General features: G+C 38.9%; 1 protein-coding gene across 4 annotated transcripts in view; it reads right to left on the bottom strand.

The window, feature by feature from the left end:
- Window positions 1-3984: 3984 nt before the first annotated feature.
- Window positions 3985-21102, bottom strand: part of YWHAE (tyrosine 3-monooxygenase/tryptophan 5-monooxygenase activation protein epsilon) — a 55457-nt gene continuing 38339 nt past the window's right edge. For 3 of the 4 annotated variants that reach the window (XM_077851806.1, XM_077851808.1, XM_077851810.1), the window contains 5 exons: window positions 18250-18449; window positions 13698-13804; window positions 12819-13025; window positions 9593-9729; window positions 3985-4968 (listed from right to left, as the gene is read on the bottom strand). In XM_077851806.1, the coding sequence (XP_077707932.1) occupies window positions 4916-4968; window positions 9593-9729; window positions 12819-13025; window positions 13698-13804; window positions 18250-18449 (704 nt within the window). In that variant the 3' untranslated portion in view covers window positions 3985-4915. Of the gene's footprint in view, window positions 4969-6593; window positions 6641-9592; window positions 9730-12818; window positions 13026-13697; window positions 13805-18249; window positions 18450-21102 lie in introns of all 4 variants that reach the window. The other variant, XM_077851809.1, reaches the window with a different exon arrangement.

Here is a 21102-nt window from a genome sequence, read left to right as displayed (position 1 = left end):
ACCAATCCTACAAGAGTGCCTACCTCAAAGTAGTAACAGCACAGGGCCCATTTCTTAATATGTATATTACAGCTTTTGAAAAGGAGTCTATCAATTGTAAAAAAGGTGATCTCAGAAATGTTAAAATAAATTTTTAAATGATCACCTTAGATAAAATATTGCAATGAAACCTTAAGAGTTTTGATAAAGAGCAAAAAGGTAGGGATCCCTGGGTGGCGCAGAGGTTTGGCGCCTGCCTTTGGCCCAGGGCGCGATCCTGGAGACCCGGGATCGAATCCCACATCGGGCTCCCGGTGCATGGAGCCTGCTTCTCCCTCTGCCTGTGTCTCTGCCTCTCTCTCTCTCTCTGTGACTGTCATGAATAAATAAATAAAATCTTTAAAAAAAAAAAAAATAGAGCAAAAAGGTAGAATGGCTTAATGGTTAAGAACATGGGCTCTGGGCAGCCCCGGTGGCACAGCGGTTTAGTGACACCTGCAGCCCGGGGTGTGATCCTGGAGACCCGGGATCAAGTCCCACATCGGGCTCCCTGCATGGGGCCTGCTTCTCCCTCTGCCTGTGTCTCTGCCTCTCTCTCTCTTGCTCTGTGTCTCATGAATAAAAAATTTAAAAATCTTAAAAAAAAAAACCATGGGCTCTGTAGTCATACAAACATGAATCCTGTTTCTTTTTTTTTTTTTTTTTTAATTTTCATTTATTTATGATAGTCACAGAGAAAGAGAGAGGCAGAGACACAGGCAGAGGGAGAAGCAGGCTCCATGCACCGGGAGCCCGACGTGGGACTCGATCCCGGGTCTCCAGGATTGCGCCCTGGGCCAAAGGCAGGCGCTAAACCACTGTGCCACCCAGGGATCCCTGAATCCTGTTTCAATATAACTAGCTGTATGGCCTTGGGCAACTTCTCCCTATCCAATTTCCAAAATGCAGGTGACCAACATAACATACTATTGAGTATATACATTACGGACACTGCTTTATAATGAGCACAGTGAGGGAAGACTGGGTGGCTCAGCAGTTGGGCGTCTGCCTCGGCTCAGGGTGTGATCCCAGGTGATCCCAGGATCCAGGGTGAGGTCCCTTATCAGGTTCCCGGCGGGGAGCCTGCTTCTCCGTCTCTGCCTCTCATGAATAAATAAATGAATCTTTAAAAAAATGAGCACAGTGATGGGGCACCTAGTGGGCTCAGTCAGTTAAGTGTGACTATGGCTCAGGTCATGGTCTCAGGGTCCTGTAGGCAATCTGCTTGTCCCTCTCCCTCTGCCCTTTCCCCCCATATTCATGCTCTCAAAATGAGAATCTTTAAAAATAAAAACTTTAAAAATTAGCACAATGCCTGGTACACAGCCAATACTGAATTTAGCTAAATATTATTGTATCATAAAACAAGATAGGGCTTGATTTTGCTTAGTTGATTAGATCCAGAATCACTTCCTCTAAAAGCTCACAAATTCCTTTTAATGACCCATCTTAGAATTTCCCCAGGGACCCCTATTAACTATTACTTGTTATCATTTTTTTTTTTTAGGATTTTATCTATTTATTCATGAGACACCCAGAGAGAGTTAGAGACACAGGCAGAGGGAGAAGGTGGCTCCATGCAGGGAGCCTGATATGGGACTCAATGAGGGACTGGGATCACACCAAACTGAAGGCAGACGTTTAACCCCTAAGAAACCCACCGTCCCTGTTAAAATTTTCAAAACCTTTCAGAAGCAATATTCATCTTTAAAATGCCATCTCATCATGCTCACTCTCCTACTGTCCCTAGGATCAAGAGCAAGCAGCTGATTTGGGAATTCACTAAACTCTAAAGCGGCATTTGTCTGAAACAGAAGCCAAGTTAGATGTTTACATTTATTCCATCAAATTCCCTTTACAAAGATCTAACTTAAAGTTCATGCTCATCTTCCTTAAAGAAGCAAAACGTAACTTTGGAGATTTGGCCACTTGTTCCAGAACCCAAGCATGGAAAGAGACACATTTATTGGTGTTTCCAACATTTAAAAAAACTTCTGGGGGTTTGAAACTTTTTTCAAAGCAAAACACTAAGAATTATAACTGAAACATAAATTGCAAATTGTAATGGTAACGTGAGTTTCTATTGAAACCAAATGATCCTCAGAGCGCTAAACACAGCTGAAACTCTACCTTTTCAGACCACAGACAGAAGGAGGGACACTGTCCTTACAGAGCCATTATCTTTCCGCAGTCTTCCCTGGTTGCCTGTCTTCCAACTTTTTGTAAGTAACTGAAGACCTGTACCAATCATCACAATCCTTCCCAAGTGCCTTCAGTGGTTTGAGTGGCAAGTTTTCTCTCCATACCAAGATTGCCATAGTCTTGAGAATGCTTGTGGCATCCTGAGTTTGTTGAATATATAGAAGTCCATCCACAATGCCAACTAGAGAACCCTTTCACTAAACGTGTTCACATAACAATGGAACTTGACCGAAATCACCTCCACAAGCCAGACTATTGGGTAAAAACAATGCCTATGCATTCGACTCTTGAAGTCCACACATTTGTGCAACTGTTTACCATGGGAGCAGACTGTACTACCCTGAGTCCCATTATCTTTAAAAGTCTGTGACAGAATTAAAAATCCCTTCAGGTTTGCACCTTGATGCAGTAGGCATTTTGGCCACTTTACTGCTGGAAGAGAACAAATCAACCTGAAAATCTCTTGGACATAGCTCTACATCTAAATATATAATAGAAGAGGAATACCCAAAAACCTTGCTTATTCTAATTATGGGCATACAACATATATTTTAATAAGATAAAAACTACTAGAACACATCACTATTGCCAATTTCCTAAGACTTCACTACCGAGAATTTTTTTTTTTTTTAAAGATTTTATTTATTTATTCATGATAGTCACAGAGAGAGAGAGAGAGAGAGAGGCAGCGACACAGGCAGAGGGAGAAGCAGGCTCCATGCACCGGGTGCCCGATGTGGGATTCGATCCCGGGTCTCCAGGATCGCGCCCTGGGCCAAAGGCAGGCGCCAAACCGCTGCGCCACCCAGGGATCCCTTCACTACTGAGAATTAAGCCAGGGTATTACTTTTGGTGTCAACATCTTGACAACAGCAGAGTCAAGCATGGTGATGGAGCTGATATTCTCACATTGCTGATGGGGGGGGGGGGGGGCTATAAATGTGGAACAACCTCTATGGAGGGAAATGGGCAGTATTTATCAGTTGAGAAGTTATGTTCTCTGACACAGGAAATCTAGAAATGTATCACACAAATACACATGCAAATATTTAAGTGGAGACCGTTATAATGCAGCACCATTTACAACAGGAAGGCTGAAAACAATCTGAAATGTTCAAAGGAGTCAACTGGTTTAAAATAAAAATCAGGAGTATACCCATGTTACACACTCAAATTAGATCTTAATGCCTGATACAGAATGGTCTATAACACCTATATACACTGATGTATAGATTATTTCTAGAAGAAAATAGTTAACAATGAGTCTGTCTAGTAAGGAGGGTGGCTACACGATTCTACCACGTGTACATGTACTACTGAAAATGAATGTAATTATTCTTTTCTGCTCTTGCCCCTGACCTTTGGAGGTTGTAATGGGTAATTTTACTTTAGTCTAAGGAGGACTGTTCTGAAACATTCAGCCTTATTTGGTTGTACAACCCAAAATTCCATGCTAGAAAATGACCCATAATTGTACCTTAAGTATGAATTTGTACTTTAATGATTAAAAAATAAGTACCATTTTGCTACCTGGTTGAGAAAAGATAGTAATGAATTGACTTGGTGTTCTTATTCAGTGTTCTTCAACAACCAGGTTATAAGTTTTTTCTAAAACTTTTTTCTAAAAAATATGTATCATCTTTGGGAAACCAAGTGATTTGTAGAAGAAAGAGGGGGATCTTTCCACATTCAGGCAAACAATACTGTCAACGTGTTTGGACTACAGTTTATTTTAAAAAGATAAAGGATGGAGGCGCAATAATATTTGGCATTTTTAATTTAGGTTTGTTTTATTTAAGTTTAATGTTAATTCCATGCTGTGTTTCAGTAAGAACAATACAGATTCTGTATCTGTGGCTCCAGTCAGATATCCAGTAGTACAAATTAGCTTCAAGTTACACATACTGAACAAAAGAGGTTGAGCGAGCGAAGGAGGGAAGGGGGGGCCCAAGGGGAAAGGGAAGGAGAAGAAACAAAGAACTGAACACGCATGCAGGCTTTTCCATACCACCTTCAATGCTAACCTGCTTTAGAGGGAAAGTAAAAGTAGGCAAGAATGAGCAGCCACGGATTGTTGAACTGTTACCAGCACCATGCTTTTCAGCAACATTTCCGCAACACTTTTTACAGCAAAACCATTATAACAACTCTCCAAACAATCTTTAACCACTTCAAGCTAACATCCAATTAATTTTTAACATTGGTATAAAATTTGATTTAAACAATTAGAAAAAGGAAAAATGATACCACAATGCCTCTATAGTGTGATTAACCTCTCTCTTAGATGCTTGCATCACCTAGAAGTCTAATGGCTTTAAATGTAATTTCCATTTCTAATGGTGATCTTGCCACATCTGGCAGGAGACAATACAGTAATGCTGAAAAAGCCTCTACACAGTCCTGTTAGTGTCTTAAAGAACCTAAAAGCTGGGACCAGTAAAAATCCACAGAAATTCACTCTTGCCTTTAAGAACTTTTGAAAACTGTTTAAAAAAAAAAAAACAAAACAAAACAAAAAAAAAAAACAAAAAACAAAAAAACAAAAAAAACAAAACAGGGCAGGAACCTAAATTCTGAGACCAAATGTAAAAGTCAGATTTGGTGGTTCTCAGTGACAATGGGGGAATTTCCAATGGGAGTGGGATGGGAAGGAATGGGGTGGTCAGAGATGGTTTCTCTTGTTGGCTTTTATGTCTCACTGATTTTCATCTTCCACATCCTGCAGCGCTTCTTTATTCTGCTCTTCACCTGCAAAGAAGAATGAGTTAATTATTTCATACTAAATTAGACTGTTGTAGTAACAACAACAAAAAACTATCATTCCAAGCAAAGACTCCTTATATTTGCTACAATTGGTATTAAACAAGGACAGCCAAAGGACTTCTACCATCCTTGACACCTGAAATGCCTAAGCCAAGAGGTGCTGCTGGATCAAGGTCCTGAATGGTCAATAGTCAGGATGAAAAAAACTGATGCACAGTGAAACTATTTTTATGCTAAATAAGCTCTTAAAAGTAGACAGCCAAGGTAACCATATTATTAAATGATTTTCAAGCTTTTATGTATTTCTTGGGTCAAAATACTCTTTCTCAATAACCTCACCCCTTCAAAAACCAAGGGTACTTTATAGTGTTTTTGTAAAATCTACCCATAAGCTCCATGTGAAATACTTTAGTAAAGAGAACTGAGCAGAAAAATGCTCCAAAGAAGTTCTATAGTTTTAGAGGGAGGGTTCTGCTTTTCAAAGTGATTTCAGTTTTATATCATTTTAGATCTTGGCCAGTCACACTAAACCATAAACCAAATTTCTTACTCCAGGGTGAAACAGCATGCTCAAAGTAAACCAGACCGCTGAGGTTATTAAAGAAGGGCATTTGGACCAGTTCTCTCATGCCATTTTTCTTTCCCTTACAACATGGTGATTGGCCTGAGGAGTTTCAACTGCACTGTGACATGCAACAGAAAGCCAGCCTATTCACTGGAGAATCATCTACCTATTAATAAGCATTAAAATAAGTCAGCCATAATAAAGCATGCAGGCTTTTGCTAAAAAATAATGGAACAGGTAAAAGTTACATTCTTTTGTGCTTTAATAAACCGCTACAATTCCTATGTAATTACTAGTGTGAATCAAAGTGAATACCAATTAACTAATCCAACAACAGTTCAGACAATCCATCCATTCATATTGCTTGTTAAATTACTTAACTAGGATGGACAAATGACACTAAGACCAACTGCCTACCAATGTAAAATATTTAACCTAAGGAGTGCTTTTTCAATAGTCTGAAAGATCTTGATATGATAAATGATAAACGCTGTTACAAACAAGGATTGGGTAAAGATAGTTTTAGACACTTCAAATTTTCTTCTCTGACAAAAATGTTTGACACTAATATGTGACTCTTAAGTACTTAAGGCACATAAAGATTTTTGACTCCTATATAGAAAAACACATGCAGAAAAAGACAAAAATCCATTTCCTGAGGAAAGAAATGATGCACCACCCAACCATCCCCAAAATAATGTACTCAAACTTAGGAAATGATAGGAACATTCACGCTCATTTTTAACAGCAATACACTGCCAAAATACGGTTAACAAACAACAATAGGGCACACGCTAATTCACTTATAAGCAACCATTAGATTTGCCACAAGTTCCAAGTAACTTTGGCATAGGGTATGGTCAGATGAGTCACACCCAACCAGAAGTAGACAAGGGTAGCAGATCATAAATGTCTTAAAAGGTTTCACATCCTAGAATGTAGAACAGGCAGTTTTGTAAGCAAAAGGATGATGATATATGCAGGCATGATTAGTGAAGAACCAAAACTAAAAAGCAGAATTCGCTGTGCCATGATAATGACTTACAAAGTAGAGTTTTTAGGAAAGGAAGAGTTGGATTTTCCTTTAGGAATCTATATTGCAAGGAGAAAGGGAGGGAGAACAATCATATGAAAGCAACATTACAAGAAAAATAAACCGAGAGAGCAGGACAAAAGAAAACATCAATGATTTAGCGGAGTCAGACTTTGGCCTTTTCACTTTGTATAAAAACCTCACACAACAAAAAGTATTTGTTCATTTTACCTTTAAAAGGATGAAATAATATCCTCTTAAAAGGTATACAGAAGGGGGGAAAAAGATTTCTTTGGATATGTATCTCTTAGCCCATTGTTTTTGGATTTGGGGGGAAGACGGAAACAGGCAGAGAATGCACATTTTCTTTCTATGCATTTATGTATGAAACAGTCCTCTGAACACAAGAGGACTGAAATCACTTGATGAGAAAAAGTGGTGATCTGTTTATAAAGATGTTCCAACACAGACAAAAGTGAACATATTCTGCAGTTCAAAAAAAGATAAAAACATCTCCGTAAAAGCTTGTGAATATCATATATTTCTTCCTTTAGAAACCCTTAATTCTAGTTTTTTGACACCGTTTTTCGTAATAAAATTAAAAAGGAAAAAAACTAAATAATGTTCAAGTAAATTAACACCCTGAGGAACTGCCTATTTCATGACTGCAATTTTGCATATTCTAAGTCACAAAACCTATTTAATAAAACACATAATAAATTACTAGTACCCACAATTTTTAAATTCAGATAATTTGTTAATTTTACTAAAATGTCCGAAGACTACTTAAATTTTTAATAAACTATGTTTCATAATTTTTTTGTTTCCTAATTTCAAATACAAAGCTCTTCAATGAAAATTAGTCTGTCTCGACTAAATTTAATCAACTGTTCAACTTACAAAGTGATAAGAACTATAGCAACTGGATTTCACTAAATTTAAAACAGGATTAAAGAGAGATCAGAAATGTAATGAAACATCTCTATACAAAGAACCCCTCCAACTATGAAAAGTAGTTTCAAGAGAATAACCCTATTTCATAAAATGCTTTATAACCAAGAAAAAGTGTTATCTTTGGTTCTTTGTAAAAACTGAATGGACATATAGTTACTTTAATTCCTGGTTATCAGTGATAAATAAGTAGCATTAGAAAATAAACCTTATTTCTATTTACTTTTATAATCTAGCAAAAGTTTAGTTATAAAAGTTGGCATGAAATGTCTTTAAAAAAAAAAAAGAAAGAAAGAAAGAAAGGTTTCAACCCAGGTCACCTTCTTTGTTATTTTCACCCTCAGAAAAATGTCCCCAGAGGTCACAGGGGTATATACCTTACTTATAGGTCAATACCGCTTACCAAACTCTCCACATGTTTTCCTTTAGCCCCTCAAACAGGCAGAGAGATATTAGTCTTCTCTGAGCTGAGAGTGACTGTGAAGAGTCCACAGCTGTTTGGCCATTCTTCTGAGTAGTTATTATTTAGAATACAACAGAATGTCAAAGCTGGAAGGAACCTCAAGTCATTAGTTCAGAGATGGTAAATTGGTTTTGAGTCCTACAGACTGGTAGCGGTTGCCTGAAGTACTGTGTTGAAAAGTAGTATGTGGCTCCACCTGGCTTTGTTGGGTAAGTGTGCAAGTAGATCACATATGCCACACATCTCAAGCCAACCCTAGCCAAATATCTAAATATTTCATAAAGCTAGTTAGCTTTAAAGCGGAGTCACCTAATTCTCACTTTATTACCTAAAGAAGTCTAAAATCTGACTCTATCCTTCTGGAGTAAGGAAACTTACCCCATTTTCAGAAGTACTTTTTAATTTTTTAAAAAGATTTTATTTATTTATTCATGAGAGACACAGAGAGGCAGGCAGAGACATAGGCAGGAGAAGCAGGCTCCTTGCAGGGAGAGTCCCGATGCAGAACTCAATCCCGGAACCTGAGACTGTGACCTGACCAAAGGCTGACGCTTGACCACTGAGCCACCCAGGCATCCCCAGAAATACTTTTAAGTACAATGCTTCCAAAGACAACATGCTGGATTCAGCATGCTGTCTTGACTAACAGACTATACAGCCTCAAGCAATGCAACATATGCTTCAGAGTCCTTAAAGGATCTGCAACTTAAATTGACAAAACTTTTTGTTTCCACTCCACATACCACCAACTATAGAGCTATAGCTCATAAAATGCGCATGCCACACTAGTTTATGTGCCCCATGCCCTCTCCTCAACTCTTCAACAATCTATCATGGATAAAAAAGGATTATTTGGGATAAATAAAGAATAAGAATAAAATCTCCTTTAAAATCAACAATTATGACAAATTTGGGCATTTAGAATAAATATTAACCCCCCATCACAAGACTAAGTTTTGTAAAATAATATTTATAACTAAAAACAAACAATAACAACAAAACAGAGACTATATCAGACCTCTTACAGACAAAAAGCAGGACATTCCATTTGCTTTATAAAATCCAGAGACAAGTTCCTTCTTTAAAGATTTCCAGAGAAAATGGTTCATAAATATTTACTGACACCATCTAGTTTTTTTTTTTTTTTGACACCATCTAGTTTTAACCTCAGGATACCAGTCAGCCAAAGCAGTGATCATGACAATCAAATACAATCTTAGATCCCTAAAATTGAATCTGAGAAAAAGAAAATGAGCTGATTCCTGTCTCCATTTTCCAAAACACAGTGAGAGAAAAAAACTAAGGTTAGCAAATATCATTAGAGACAAAACTTTTAAATCTTTTAACTTTTAAATCTTTGAATATTAAAAAGATCCCCCTTTCCAAGGAGGTCTTTTATATTATTAACATACAGTCCCAAATGGAAATTGTACTTTGAGATCATTTGCTATAAAAACAATAATTAAAATTTGATAGTTTGTTGGGGGATAGGCTGAGTCTAAACTGTAGCTTAGTATGAAGAAATACCAAGGAATTCCTAAGAGTAAAAATATCCAATAGCTGAAAAGAGATGCATTTAACTTCGGAGTTTCCTTACCATCACCCTGCATGTCTGAAGTCCATAGTGTCAGATTATCACGTAACAACTGCATGATAAGTGTAGAGTCCTTATAGCTTTCTTCACTCAGCGTATCCAGTTCTGCAATTGCATCATCAAAAGCTGCTTTTGCCAACCTAAAAGTATTTAATAAATATATTATAGTAATAAAGCCTCAAAACAAAAATGATGTGTTAGAAAAAATAAAAGAAATGACGTGTTAGAAATCAATCTTTTTCTTCAGCTATCCCACAGTATATAATACTATCCTGGGTTTAAATACTGTAATAAAGGAAAAATAGATGTAACTGATGAAAATTAATTTTCTATTTAATTTTATAATCTAGCAAATTTGGAGGCATAAAATTGTTAGGAGCACTACTACATTATTTTTTTAAAAACTCCCCATGTGGGGCTCAAACTCATGACCTCAACCTCGAGGTCAAGAGTCACATGCTCTACCTACTGAGCTAGCCAGGCACCCCAGAACACCACTTCTTACTAGGCTTTTGACAAGCCTATCAATAAACAGAATATAGACTAAATAAATTCTATCCTGAACCAACCAAAATATAGGCATAATAAAAGTATTACCAAGTTCTAGTCAACAGCTCACGTTTTTTAAAAATTTTATTTATTTATTCATGAGACACATACATAGAAGAGAGAAGAGAGAGAGAGAGAGAGAGCCAGAGACCTAGGCAGAGGGAGAAGCAGGCTTCTTGTGGGGAGCCTATGTGTGACTTGATCCCAAGACCCCGGGATCATGACTTGAGCCGAAGGCAGATATCTGGCTCAACCACTAAGCCAGCCAAGCATTAACAGCTCACTTATTTAATAAAATTTTAATGCAAAAAGATGAAATGTTAGTTCAGTTTATTTCCGAAGAATTTAATGTTAACAGAAGCCAAAAATGGGGGGAGGGGCAATATAGAACCCACAAAAATGTATGTAAGCTATTCGTTAGAATTTAAAAGAAACAACATTTACTGGATATATTGTATGATGTATACCAAGTGATGTGGAACACTGGTGGAGAAACAGAAGAGAGAGAAAAAACAATCTCAGTCCACAGTGAATATCTAGAAAATAGAGGACTGACATATAAAACCATTATAAAACAAGTATGAAGTGCTTCTCTGGAGAAAGTACTTCAGAAACCCTAGAGGACAAGAAAAAGGAAAAATCAAATATAAACTCATCTTAAAGGGTAGGGAAAAGAATGAATGCACACTTAAGATTAAAGCAAATGCATAAAAATAAAGGCATGGAGAAGACTTAACTCCAAGTGATATGTGGGACAAGCAGACTGGAGAATGACAATGAAAGACCCAATCAATACGATTAGCTGAACAGAGATAGCTATAACTTCTTCAGCTGAGACCTGTACCTGTTTAAACTCAACGAGGCATTTAGAATGTTTTTATTTTTAAGTATTTATTTTTAAAGATTTTATTAATTCATGAGAGACAGAGAGAGGCAGAGACACAGGCAGAGGGAGAAGCAGGCTTCCCATGGGAGCCGAATGTGGGACTCCACCCCAGGACCCTGGGATCACAGCCTGAGCCAAAGGCAGACGCTCAACCACTGAGCCACCCAGGTGCCCTTAGAATGTTTTTAGATGAATAAATAATGGTCTGCATTCAAATGAATCCACCTCACAAAAGGACAATCTCTCCCTTTCATCGAGTATCTGATCCCTACATACTGAAGACTGTAAACTATAAACAACAAATACATTATACCAATTATATGAAGTACCTAAAATAGGCAAATTCACAAAGAGAAAAGGTAGAAATAACTGGGGTCAAGGGTGGGCGAATCTGGACAATGACCCGGTACCAGTTAGTGTTTGTTTCAGGTGATTAAAAAGTTTTGGAAATAACTTAGTGGTGACAGTTACACAATATTGCAGGTGTATTTAATGCCATTCAATTATACAACTTAAAAATGGTTAGAAGAATGAGGGGCGCCTGAGTGGCTCAGTCATGAAGAATCTGATTCTTGATTTCAACTCAGGTTATGATCTCAGTGTCATAGGACCAAGTTCTGCATCAGCTCTGAGCCCAGCAGGGAGTCTGCTGGAGATTCTCTTTGCACCCCACCCCCACTCACTCATTATCTCTAAAATAAATAAATCTTTTGGGTGGCTGGGTGGCTCAGTCCACTGACCATCTGCTGTTGGCTGAGGTCATGATTTTAGGGTCCTGGGATCGAGCCCTGCAGGGAGTCTCCCTCCCTCTCTCTGCTCATGCTCTCCCTCCCTCTCAAATAAATAAAATCCTTAAAATTAAAATAATAATAATAATAAATCTTTAAAAAAATGGTTAGAGTGATAAACTGTTATATTTTGCAATAACTTTTACAAGAAAAAGCCATGTACATAGAGGTAGCCCTTAAATTTCTATCTGTATCAAATATTGGCAACAATCTAAAATACATATAAATGAGGGAATTATTAACATAGAAAGATGGAAAACTATTCATATTAGAATAGAAAATACAAAATATGTACACTAAGAGCCTAACTATGTTAACATACCTACAAATGACTAAAAGCTCATATATAAAAAAAAGAAAATAGGGATCCTTGGGTGGCGCAGTGGTTTAGCGCCTGCCTTTGGCCCAGGGCGCGATCCTGGAGACCCCGGGATTGAATCCCACGTCGGGCTCCCGGTGCATGGAGCCTGCTTCTCCCTCTGCCTGTGTCTCTGCCTCTCTCTCTCTCTGTGTGACTATCATAAATAAATAAAATTAAAAAAATAATAATAATTCTATTCTAAATCCACCCTCTGGGACACCTAGGTGGCTCAGCGGTTGAATGCCTGCCTTCGGTCCAGGGTGTGATCCTGGGGTCCTGGGATGGAGTCCCACCTCAAGCTCCCTGCATGGAGCCTGCTTCTCTCTCTGCCTGTGTCTCTCATTAACAAATAAAATCTTAAAAAAAAAAAAATAATAATAATAATAATTCCACCCTCCCACTAACAAGTTAAAATTTCAACCTACCAACCAAAATTGTCCCCATCAACATAATCTAAAACTGCTATCCTAGTGAACAGAGATAGAGTCGGTCTTAAAATAATCCAAAGAAGTTTCATTAAAAGCCAAAAGAATTCTTACATGTCCAAGGCCACAAAGGCAATCCCAGGAAATAAGACAAATAATTCTCTCTTGTAATGTTTTTCACTTTCCCAGTGAGAACTTTTGTTTCTCTTCCATGACTTACCTGCAGGCACGGTCGGGGGAATTAAGAATTTCATAGTAGAATACAGAAAAGTTGAGAGCAAGACCTAAGCGAATTGGATGCGTTGGTGGAAGTTCTGTCATTGCAATATCACTAGCAGCTTTATAAGCCACTAGGCTGTTCTCTGCAGCCTCCTTCCTGTCATTTCCTGTGGCAAATTCAGCCAGATACCTGTGGTAGTCCCCTTTCCTAAAACAAAACAAAATAAAACAAATAGAATTAGGAAAAATGCTTTTTAAATGAAAGTAAACTGTTAAAATTTTTCTATAATCTATAAAATGAAATGTAACAAAAATTATTTTAATAATCAGCATGTATACTTCAATAACTTCACTCTATCAGGAAAGACTATTCAGTTTTCCTTCTCAGAGTTCAGAATACTAAATATAAGCAAAATCTTAGAGAAATTAACTGAAAAGCCTCTAAAAAAAAAAAATCAATAAATTTATTGCCAACTAGAATTAAACATAAAAAAGTGGTTCCAAAAAATGGCATGACAGTTAATTGTGAAATAAAACTTCTACATAAAACATTAAAACTGAACTATGTAATGTATTGCAACAGCTGATGGGTTAACTCCACACAAAAACAAATGAAAAGAGGTAAAACCTAGTACTCTTATAGTAAATAGTCTGAGCATCTTAAATGCAACAATAACTGTTCATTAGCAGTGAATATGCAAATGAGCACTCTAAGTTTTGAAAATCATTCCTCCCATATAACTATCCTTTAAACATTAAACAATTATTCTTAAATAAAAGTTGAACACCTACACAAAAAAGTGATAATTCAAAAAAAAAGTGATAATTCTAAGGGGGCTAACATTTAATCTGACATTTTCCCTTCTAGTATAGAACCTACATTTTATAATAGAAAACCTTGGACTCGCCAGTGTTAGCTGCTGGAATGAGGTGTTTGTCCAGTACATCCAGAATGTCACAACAGATTAACTTTAGCTCAGTCTCAACCTGAAAAAAAAAGTAAAAAATTGTTTGTTTACTTAATTGTAACATGAATTACGACATATTTGCCCACTGGTTTTGAGGAAGAGAGCCAGAGTAAACAGAATACACATCTCTATCTAAATCTTTTTAAAAAATTTTTATAAATAAATAAATTAATTAATTAATTAATTAATTAATTAATTAATTAATTTAAAAAATGCTGAATCTCCCCTGCTCTTGATTTTAAAAAAAGCAGAGAAAAGCTGTCTCCAGGTTAGACATTATCTTCCTTCTACATGCTAAAAAACAAAAACCAAAACCAACCCCCTACACACACACACACACACACACACACACACACACACACACACACACGGGCAACCTGGTTGGCTCAGCTGGTGGAGCATGTGACTCTCAATCTCATAGTTATTCAAACCTCACGTGAGGTATAAAGATTACTTAAAAATAAAATCGTTTTCTTTTTAACGAAGATTTTATTTATTTATTCATGAGAGACAGAGAGACAGAGAGAGAGAGAGAGAAGCAGAGACACAGGCAGAGGGAGAAGCAGGCTCCATGCAGGGAGCCCGACGTGGGACTGGATCCCGGGTCTCCGGGATCACACCCCGGGCTGAAGGCAGCGCTAAACCACTGAGCCACCCGGGCTGCCCTTGAAAATAAAATCTAAACAAACACACCAACCCAACAACCTCATGGTTTAGCTACAGAACTGAGTATAATACTGATTGCTATTTACAAGTGCTGCATACTTAATTAGCATATTTAACAAGGTAGAAACTATGTCTCTATTTACATGGGGAAACGATTATATAGTATTTAGCCAAAAGGAGGAGAGCTAGGATCTGAACCAATGTAGGCTATAAAGCCTAAGGTCACAGCTTCTAAGGGATGGAATAAAAATTAAAAAGCTAGGGCAGCCCAGGTGGCTCAGCGGTTTAGTGCCGCCTTCAGCCCAGGGTGTGATCCCGGAGACCCGGGATAGAGTCCCGTGTCGGGCTCCCTGCGAGAAGCCTGCTTCTCCCTCTGCCTAGGTCTCTGCCTCTCTCTGTGTCTCTCTCACAAATCAAATAAAATCTTAAAAAACAAAACAAAACAAAACAAAACAAAAAAAAAAACAGGGCAGCCCCCATGGCACAGTGGTTTAGCACCGCCTGCAGCCTGGGGTGTGATCCTGGAGACCCAGGATCAAGTCCCGCGTCGGGATCCCTGCATGGAGCCTGCTTCTCCCTCTGCCTGGGTCTCTGCCTCTCTTACTCTGTGTCTCTCATGAATAAATAAATAAAATCTTAAAAAAAAAATTCAAAAAAAAAAATTCAAACCTAGACACAGCCTGCCTCCAGTGCTCACATTCCTAACCACTACTATGCTCAACAGCCAATCATTTGAGTGGCTCAGATCCACAGTCCACCATGACACCAAAAATCCTTATACTCAAGTAAATATTGCCACTCACCTCAATTTATCATACTAAAAATGCATACCACCACAAACACACATAATTATTTGGGCCCTTTCCACTGTAAAGAATTCCCCCACTCTCTCTTCTCCTGTAATCTCATCCTGATTCTATGTTAAACTAGCTCCTTCCTGAAAAACTTACCTCCTTTGTGGCTTTTTAAGTGGCGATTACTGTAGAGACAAGACAATTTCTGGATTCGCTCAGTTCCCCACTAACTCAGTATTACTCCAAACTGTTCCTATTTGGAAGCTCATCTTCAACTTAATTTCTTTTTCTTTTTCTTTTTTTTTTTTTTAAAGATTTTATTCACTCATTCATGAGAGATACAGAGTGAGAGAGGCAGAGACACAGGAAGAGGGAGAAGCAGGCTCCATGCACGGGGCCAGACATGGGACCTGATCCCGGGTCCCCAGGATCACACCCCGGGCCAAAGGAGGTGCTAAACCGCTGAGCCACCGGGGCTGCCCTTCAATTTAATTTCTAAGAATCTGTTCTCAGTCAGTGGATCTCTATAGGCCTTTCACTCACATTCAGTCTACCTCTTCAATTCCTGGCATCACATCCGTGTTCCTTTCAACACAGTTGTTCTTTGATCTTTTCTCTATGACCTTATTTGTCAACATCCCTAATTGTACTGCTTTAACCCAACAAGTTGTAAATTCTAGTATTTCACAATCGGAATGTAACTTCCTTTTTTTTATTTCCTTTATTCCTGGTTAATCCTACTTAGGGACACATCAAGACACCCAGCCTCTTGAATCTTTCATCTTCCTCCAATTTATCAGTCCTACTCTTTGCTTCCTGCTTCCTTTCTTACTTACTCCAAATCCCACAATTTAGCACAGCCTTTTCTCTCTTCAGCACTTCTAATTTTCTCATTTCATCATCCTGCTGAGACACCAAACTTTTCTACTGACAATCCATATTCTTATTCCAACATATTTGAGGTTAATGGACACACTGATAGCATATAACTTCTTTGTGGCTCTAGGTATGTTACTTAATCACTCAGAACCTCAGTTTCCTCATCTATAAAGCAGAACAATAACCTATTCTTTACAGGGTCATTATATGTACTAATAAATATCTCCCCACTCAGAACAGTGTCCAACAAAAGTAGAAATAATAAATAAATGTAGTTTCTGTTTTCCCATTGCCCACGCTACTTTGTGAGTGGTTCCTGTAATTTTCCTTGCTGTATTCTAAATGGGTTTATATACCTGTCTCTTCCACCAGGATCAGTTTCTCAGCAGTACTCCTATTGACATTTTGGACCAGGTAATTCTTTGTTGTGTGGTGCTGTCCCATGCATGATAGAATATATAACAAGCAGCATCCCTGTCCGTACCAACTGGATACCAGTAGCACCCTTCAAGTCGTTGACAGCCAAAAATGTCTTCAAAAGATTTGCCAAATGTTTTGAGGGGCAAAATCACCCCCTAGTTGAAAACCATGAACTAGGGACACATGGATGGCTCAGCGGTTGAGTGTCTGCCTTTGGCTCAGGGCCTGATCCTGGATTCCTGTGATGGAGTCCCACATTGGGCTCCTTGCGTGGAGCTTGCTTCTCCTCCCTCTACCTGTGTCTCTTCCTCTCTTTCTAGGGAAGGGGAAGGAAAGGAAATAAAACTATGAACTAGGGATACTGGGTGGCTCAGTGGTTGAGTGCCTGTCTTCAGCCCAGGGCATGATCCCAGGGTTCTGGGATTGAGTCTCGCACCAGGCTCCCTGTGGGGAGCCTGCTTCTCCCTCTGCCTCTCTCTGTGTCTCTCATGAATAGATAAAAGTCCCGAGATCGAGTCCCACGTGGGGCTGCCGGGATGGAGCCTGTTTCTCCCTCTGTGTCTCTGCCTCTCTCTCTCTCTCTCATGAATGAATGAATTTTTTTAAAAAAGAACACCGTGAACTAGATCAATGGTTATTGTACTTTTCCACCAAAATTCACATTAAGAAAAATTACATATATTTACATATACAAATGTAACATCTGAAACAGTAACTTCATGAGATGTCCAATGCCCTCTAACATTTTATATTAAAAAACAAGGACCGGGTGCCTGGGTGGTTCAGTGTCTGCCTTTGGCTCAGGTAATAATCCCAGGGTCCTGGGGATCGAGTCCTGCATTGGGCTCCCCACAAGGAGCCTGCTTCGCCCTCTGCCTATGTCTCTGCCTCTGTGTCTCTCATGAATAAATAAATCTAAAAAAAATAAGTAAATAATTTTTTTAAAAAACAGACTGAGCCTCCATTAAGGAGGCTATATAATATGTATCTGTCTCATCTTTACACCCATAGCACCCAGCAAATTCTGTGATTCATAACAAGTACAAATATACTCGCTCAATTCTCCTGAATGGTAATTCCCAGTCACTCACTATAGCATTTTGCAGCTAACTACAACAAAAAAAAAAACTGGTTCTCTACCTGTGTGGTGCTTAAAATTGAACACCCTCTGCAGCTTCTGTAGAAAAATAGTTTACCTCTTTCCTGAAATATTGTATAGCCCATAATCTCTTAATTCCAGGTAAGTAAAAAATACAAATCAACTAAATAGAATATGTATTTTATGCATATTTAACTCATGAGTACTAGGCTGTCATCTAAAATATCCAAAACCTAGGACAACTTGCTGGCTTAATTAGAAAAAGCATGAGACTCCTGATCCTGGGGGTCATGAATTCAAGTTCCACATCAGGGTAAAGATTACTTAAATAAATAAAACTTTAAAATAAAACAGCCAAAACCTAAGGCAACCTTTTTGTTTAATTTTTTTTTAATTTATGAGAGAGAGAGAGAGAGAGAGAGAGAGAGGGGCAGAGACACAGGCAGAGGGAGAAGCAGGCTCCATGCACTGAGAGCCCGATGTGGGATTCGATCCCGCGTCTCCGGGATCGCGCCCTGGGCCAAAGGCAGGCACCAAACCGCTGCGCCACCCAGGGATCCCATAAGGCAACTTTCTTTAAAGATGTCTAGGATATGATAATCTCACCATTTGCCGATATTCCCGGATCATTTTTAGTTTGTCTTCTCCTCCCTTGTTTTCTTCTTTCTGTTCAATGCTGCTGATTATTCTCCAGGAAGCTCTTCTGGCTCCAATCACATTTTTATATGCAACAGATAGGAGGTTTCTTTCTTCAACTGTCAACTCCACATCCATCCCTGCTACTTTCTTCATTGATTCCACCATTTCTATAAAGGAAAAGAGAAGTAAAATCAGACCATACAAAGTAAGTTTTGATATACAATACCCCTTTTACAATAGAACTCTTTTTTTCTGTCAAACTAGTGTAAAAAGTAAGAATCTTAACAAAAATACAATAATCAAAACTAACGAGTAAGGGTACCTGGGTGGTTCAGTTGGTTGAGCCTCTGCCTTAGTCTCGGGTCTTGAGCCCTGCACTGGGCTCCCAACTCAGTGGGGAAGAGTATGCTTGTCTCTCTCCCTATACCCCTCTCTCCCTCTCAAATAAATCTTTTTTTAAAAGGAGTAAAAAACTGGGATGCCCGGGTGGCTCAGCAGTGAGTGTCTGCCTTCAGCTCAGGGCGTGGTCCCAGGGTCCTGGGATAGAGTCCTGGATCGGGCTCCCGGCATGGAAGCCTGTTTTTCCCTCTGCCTGTGTCTCTGCCTCTTTCTGTGTCTCTCGTGAATAAATAATATTTTTTAAAAAGGAGTAAAAAACTAAAAACATATAAAACAAAGTAAACTAAAAGCCTAGAATAAGAGAATCTGCAATATAAGTTCTATGTAAACAAAAGTTCATATAGTACCTAGTGTAATTCACAGCAAGGTTTGGAAACATCTCATTAAATAAGGGAACTAAGAAGGCACACCTGCCCATTTCCCAGTAAAAATAATTAAGCTGACAGTTTAGACAAAAATTAAAGAGTTATAGGCTCTAGAAGCACCTGGGTGGCAGTCAGTTGAGTATCCGACTCTTGGTTTTGGCTCAGGTCATGATCTCAGGGTGGTAAGACCAAGCCGAGTGCTCAGCACAGAGTCGGCTTCTGTTTCTCTTTCCCTCTGCTTCTGCCCCTCCCCGCCCTCCTCGCTGCTCTTTCTTTGAAATAAATATTTTTTTAGGGATCGCTGGGTGGCGCAGCGGTTTGGTGCCTGCCTTTGGCCCGGGGCGTGATCCTGGAGACCAGGGATCGAATCCCACATCGGGCTCCCGGTGCATGGAGCCTGCTTCTCCCTCTGCCTGTGTCTCTGCCTCTCTCTCTCTCTCTCTGTGACTATCATGAATAAATAAATAAAATCTTAAAAAAAAAAATGAAATAAATATTTTTAAAAAAAGTTATAGGCTCTAGGGATCCCTGGGTGGCGCAGCGGTTTGGCGCCTGCCTTTGGCCCAGGGCGCGATCCTGGAGACCTGGGATCGAATCCCACGTCGGGCTCCCGGTGCATGGAGCCTGCTTCTCCCTCTGCCTATGTCTCTGCCTCTCTCTCTCTCTCTCTCTCATAAATAAATAAAAATTAAAAAAAGTTATAGGCTCTAAAATAGATTTTCTTACAAATAAATTATTTCCCAATTAAATCCAAATAAATTGTATTTTCAAAAATAAGGAAGTTGGAGGAAAGAGCATTCATATAGCAAACATACACATTTGAGCATTTGGTTAATCACACATACAAACCAAACTTATCTTTGGGTGTTTCCATCCTTCTTAAGAAGGGACACTGTTCACCTACTATGAATTTCAATTTATCAGCAAAACTCGTGATGGTTCCTATTTGTTACCACTAGGTGGCGACCAAAGAAAGGGGCCCAGATAAATCTTAGGAGATACCCAAGTAAAGGAAAAAACAGGTAACAAACACAATCCACATGAGGCGCCCCTGGGTGGCTCAGTTGGTTAAGTATCGGACTCTAGATCTACACTTAAGTCTTGATCGCAGGGCCATGAGTTCAAGCCCCACACTGGATGTGGTGCCTACTTAAAACAAAGGGCACCTGGGTGGCTCAGTTAAGCATCTGGCTCAGGTCATGATCTCAGGGTTGTGAGATCAAGCGCTCTCCCTCCCTACTACACGCATGCTCTCTCTCAAATCTTTAAAAAAATTTTCAGATAAAACAATGGAATGCAAATGAAAAACGAAAAAAAGCTCAATGAACAGTAACCTAATAAATACATTAATGAAAATTATGCTTTTAGAAAAGACTAAATGCCATATTATCATATGGCTCTTCAACTTTACTGATTGAGAATCTTTAAGACCCAAGGATCTACACATTGTATCTTTTCATTTTTTAAAAGATTTTATTTATTTATTCATTCATTCATTCATTCATTCATGAGAGAGAGAGAGAAGGGCAGGCAGAGACACAGGCAGAGGGAGAAGCAGGCTCCACACAGGGAGCCGGACGTGGGACTTGATCCCGGGTCTCCAGGATCACGCCACGGGCTGAAGGCAGCGCTAAACCGCTGAGCCACCCAGGCTGCCCAGGATCTACATTTTAACAAGCACCCTAAGCATACATTAACATTCTAAACATGAGCAATACCTTAAGACATGATGCAGATGGTAACTTTATGAAACACTGCATAATAAATTGTTTAATCCCAGGGAAATACGTTCAAAAACATCCTTTCAGGAATATCAGGAAATTAATAGAAACATTAAGATGGTAAGGTCTTTGGAAAACAGTTTGGTCGTTTTGGTGTTTTTTTTTTCTTTAAGATTTTATTTATTTACTCATGAGAGAGGCAGAGACACGGGCAGAGGGAGAAGCAGGCTCCTCACAGGGAGCCCAATGTGGGACTCTATCCCCAGAGTCACGCCCTGAGCCAAAAGCAGACAATCACTGAGCCTCCAAAGCGTCCCCAGTTTAGTAGTTCTTAT

This window comes from Canis aureus, chromosome 16 (assembly GCF_053574225.1).
Source record: "Canis aureus isolate CA01 chromosome 16, VMU_Caureus_v.1.0, whole genome shotgun sequence".
NCBI classification, from domain to species: domain Eukaryota; kingdom Metazoa; phylum Chordata; class Mammalia; order Carnivora; family Canidae; genus Canis; species Canis aureus.
The sequence above is the reverse complement of the archived record's forward strand: the minus strand, read 5'-3'. Positions and strand labels throughout refer to the sequence as shown.